The sequence below is a fragment of the Eurytemora carolleeae genome, unplaced genomic scaffold (assembly GCF_000591075.1).
Source record: "Eurytemora carolleeae unplaced genomic scaffold, Eaff_2.0 scaffold621, whole genome shotgun sequence".
NCBI classification, from domain to species: domain Eukaryota; kingdom Metazoa; phylum Arthropoda; class Copepoda; order Calanoida; family Temoridae; genus Eurytemora; species Eurytemora carolleeae.
This window is the reverse complement of record NW_019396520.1, coordinates 106,627-109,528: the sequence shown is the minus strand read 5'-3', so window position 1 is coordinate 109,528 and position 2,902 is coordinate 106,627. Positions and strand designations below refer to the sequence as shown.

Below are 2,902 nucleotides of genomic sequence, written 5' to 3'. Positions count from 1 at the left end.
GAGGGGAACCCTGCATATACCACTCTGTATTTTCTAGGTTTGGTGAGGTACAAAGAGGAGAATGGAGAGGGGAACCCTGCATATACCACTCTGTATTTTCTAGGTTTGGTGAGGTACAAAGAGGAGAATGGAGAGGGGAACCCTGCATATACCACTCTGTATTTTCTAGGTTTGGTGAGGTACAAAGAGGAGAATGGAGAGGGGAACCCTGCATATACCACTCTGTATTTTCTAGGTTTGGTGAGGTACAAAGAGGAGAATGGAGAGGGGAAAATGTTGCTGTAAAAATATTCTCCAGTGTAGAAGAACTCAGCTGGTTTAGAGAGGTAATCCTCATTCAGTGAAAACCAGAAAAATGAATAAATGATTTAATAAGTCACAAGTAAAATTATTTGTGTTGTAACACCATCAAATATACTTAATCAATGCTAAAATGTCGTCTTCCTATTCCACAGTTTTCTGGTTCTCACTATGAATAGTAAGACTAGTGTTAAAGGGTGTGTTCGAGAAAAATGAAAGGGGTAAAGGCTGATATCGAAATGAATTCAGTATTTTAAATTCATTTGAAATTATCTCGATCTGAGTGAATTAATGCAATTCTGTGAATTGTTTAAGGGCCCTTCGGTATGAGACGTTTTTAACCCTTTTCTCCTTATATGCGCATCGGATTAAAATAAAATTTCTATTGATCATTAAATTTAATCCGATATCATTTTTCGCAAACACTCCCTTTAAGGATCCGCATCTGGAACGCAACACTTTGATCCACATTCAATATATTAACCAAAATACGCTAATATCAAACACATTACTAAAATCAAGTGTGGACTATCAAGATATTGATATAACTCCTCTGATCCTTCAGAGGTTAATGTTCAATCAAGTTATCTAAATATAACTCCTCTGATCCCCCCAGAGGTTATTGTTTAATCAAGTTATCTAAATATAACCCCTCTAATCCCTCCAGAGGTTATTGTTTAATCAAGTTATCTAAATATAACTCCTCTGATCCCCCCAGAGGTTATTGTTCAATCAGGTTATCTAAATAGCGAGAGAAAATAAATGGGAATTTTCTAATTAAAAAAATTCTCTAATTACTTAAACTTGTAGAAACACATAAAATCTAACATAACAGTAGAAAGATATAAAAATGAAGATTAGTTTTCTTGAGTCAATGAGTGTTTCAATCCACTGAATATTCCAAGGACATGGTGTCAATGATTAGAATATTTCAGCTGCAAATACATTCCAGAAGATATTCTTCGCCAATACAATTTTCAAAATCCATACGACAGACTATTGATGTCTAATTTCACATGATTTAATAATTATGTAAACAATATACATAAATGAATTTTAGGTTGAGATCTATCAGACGAGTATGTTACGTCATGATAATATACTAGGATTCATTGCAGCTGATAATAAGGTAGATTTACACAGATATATACTTGAAAGAAAAATCGGGGGAGGAGGATGATAAAGAACATTAATTGTAAAGTAGTTCTACTCTGTTTTATACTTATTACCAAAAGTTCATATTTCATTGCAAGAGTGGGTGTGAATAATTTTCAGAAATATATACCCCTCATGATAAAAGAAGACATGGAGAAAGGGGGTGCAATGTGCATGGTTATAGTAAAGTGCAGATTCAGAGCCCGAATTAACTTTTGGCCTTGATTCCATTGAGACACAAGCCTAAAAATTACATTTTATCAATCAAATTTATTTAAAACTGATTGCCAATATTTTTTAATATTTTTTCATTATTTTTGGAGTTAAATGACGAATGCTAGAAAGTTTTGATATTTTTGATTCATGATTTTGTTCTGATTGACTAATCCTGAATCCTGGATTCAGATTCACAAAAAAATTCAGATATGGATACGGCGAGCTAAAAGCAATGTATGGATCTGGGTCCAGATTTTATAAACATTTTAATTTATTTTTCAAAGCTTAATTTTTCAGTTTTAGTACTCATTATTACCTCAAAATCCATTTTTTTCTTCTTATTTTCATAATTTGTCTCAGACTCCCAATACAGCATATACTTCTTTGCTTAATATTTCCAAGATGATGGAGAAATTTGTTTGAGAAAAAATATTTTTTATAAAGTTTCGGCCCACCTTTATTATTAAACAGAGTTTCCAGAAATAGAAAGTCTTCATTCTAAGGCAGCGGACCGTGTTGCCCATGGATACGATTAAGAAAAATAATAACGTTACTAGTTGTGCCCGGCGTTGCCCGTGGAATTTTAAAAACACTTTCAAAAAAAAAAATTGGAATTTGAAGAAGAAAAATTATTTTTTTTAGCTTATGGTTTCCTTAACATATTTCAGCTGTTTTGGTCGAGCCGTTTTGCCAGCTAACCTATAATGATATAATATATTTTATAAGCATATATAATGTATACATATATATTTCAGTTTTTAAACATTCAATTGAAAAAGAATTATACTAAACATAATGTTAACATTCCTGTGGGTCTCCCGATTTCCCCCATCAAAATTTAAGGGAAATCGGTCCAGTGGTTTCTGAATTATAATCGGACAAACAAAACAAACAGACAAACAGAGATTACACCTGTATACATATAGATGAGCAATGTCTTGCATTATATAGATAAAATGTTAAGGATAATGGTACCTGGACTCAACTGTGGCTTGTTACTCAGTATATGGAGCTTGGCTCACTCTTTGATTTCCTAACAAAAAGGTAAATTAAATGGCGGATCTTACAAAATGGCGGGAACTAGAACTATGATTGATAACTGATTTATCTTGAGAGGGTGGAGGGGTTATTTTTGATGCTCTAGGAAAAAATGTTTACACTTGAAAATCGTTTATTTGTCCCAAAAAGTGATTAAAACTCTAAAAAAAACTTTCCTAACATGGGGGGGGGG

General features: G+C 32.9%; 1 protein-coding gene across 1 annotated transcript in view; it reads left to right on the top strand.

Annotated features, from left to right (window-relative positions):
- The window catches only part of LOC111704787 (TGF-beta receptor type-1), an 18,678-nt gene that overhangs the window by 7,236 nt on the left and 8,540 nt on the right, over nucleotides 1–2,902 (top strand). Inside the window, exons 8-10 of the mRNA XM_023477132.1 lie at nucleotides 236–326; nucleotides 1,361–1,429; nucleotides 2,636–2,715. Coding sequence (XP_023332900.1) covers nucleotides 236–326; nucleotides 1,361–1,429; nucleotides 2,636–2,715 — 240 coding nt within the window. The remainder of the gene's footprint in view (nucleotides 1–235; nucleotides 327–1,360; nucleotides 1,430–2,635; nucleotides 2,716–2,902) is intronic.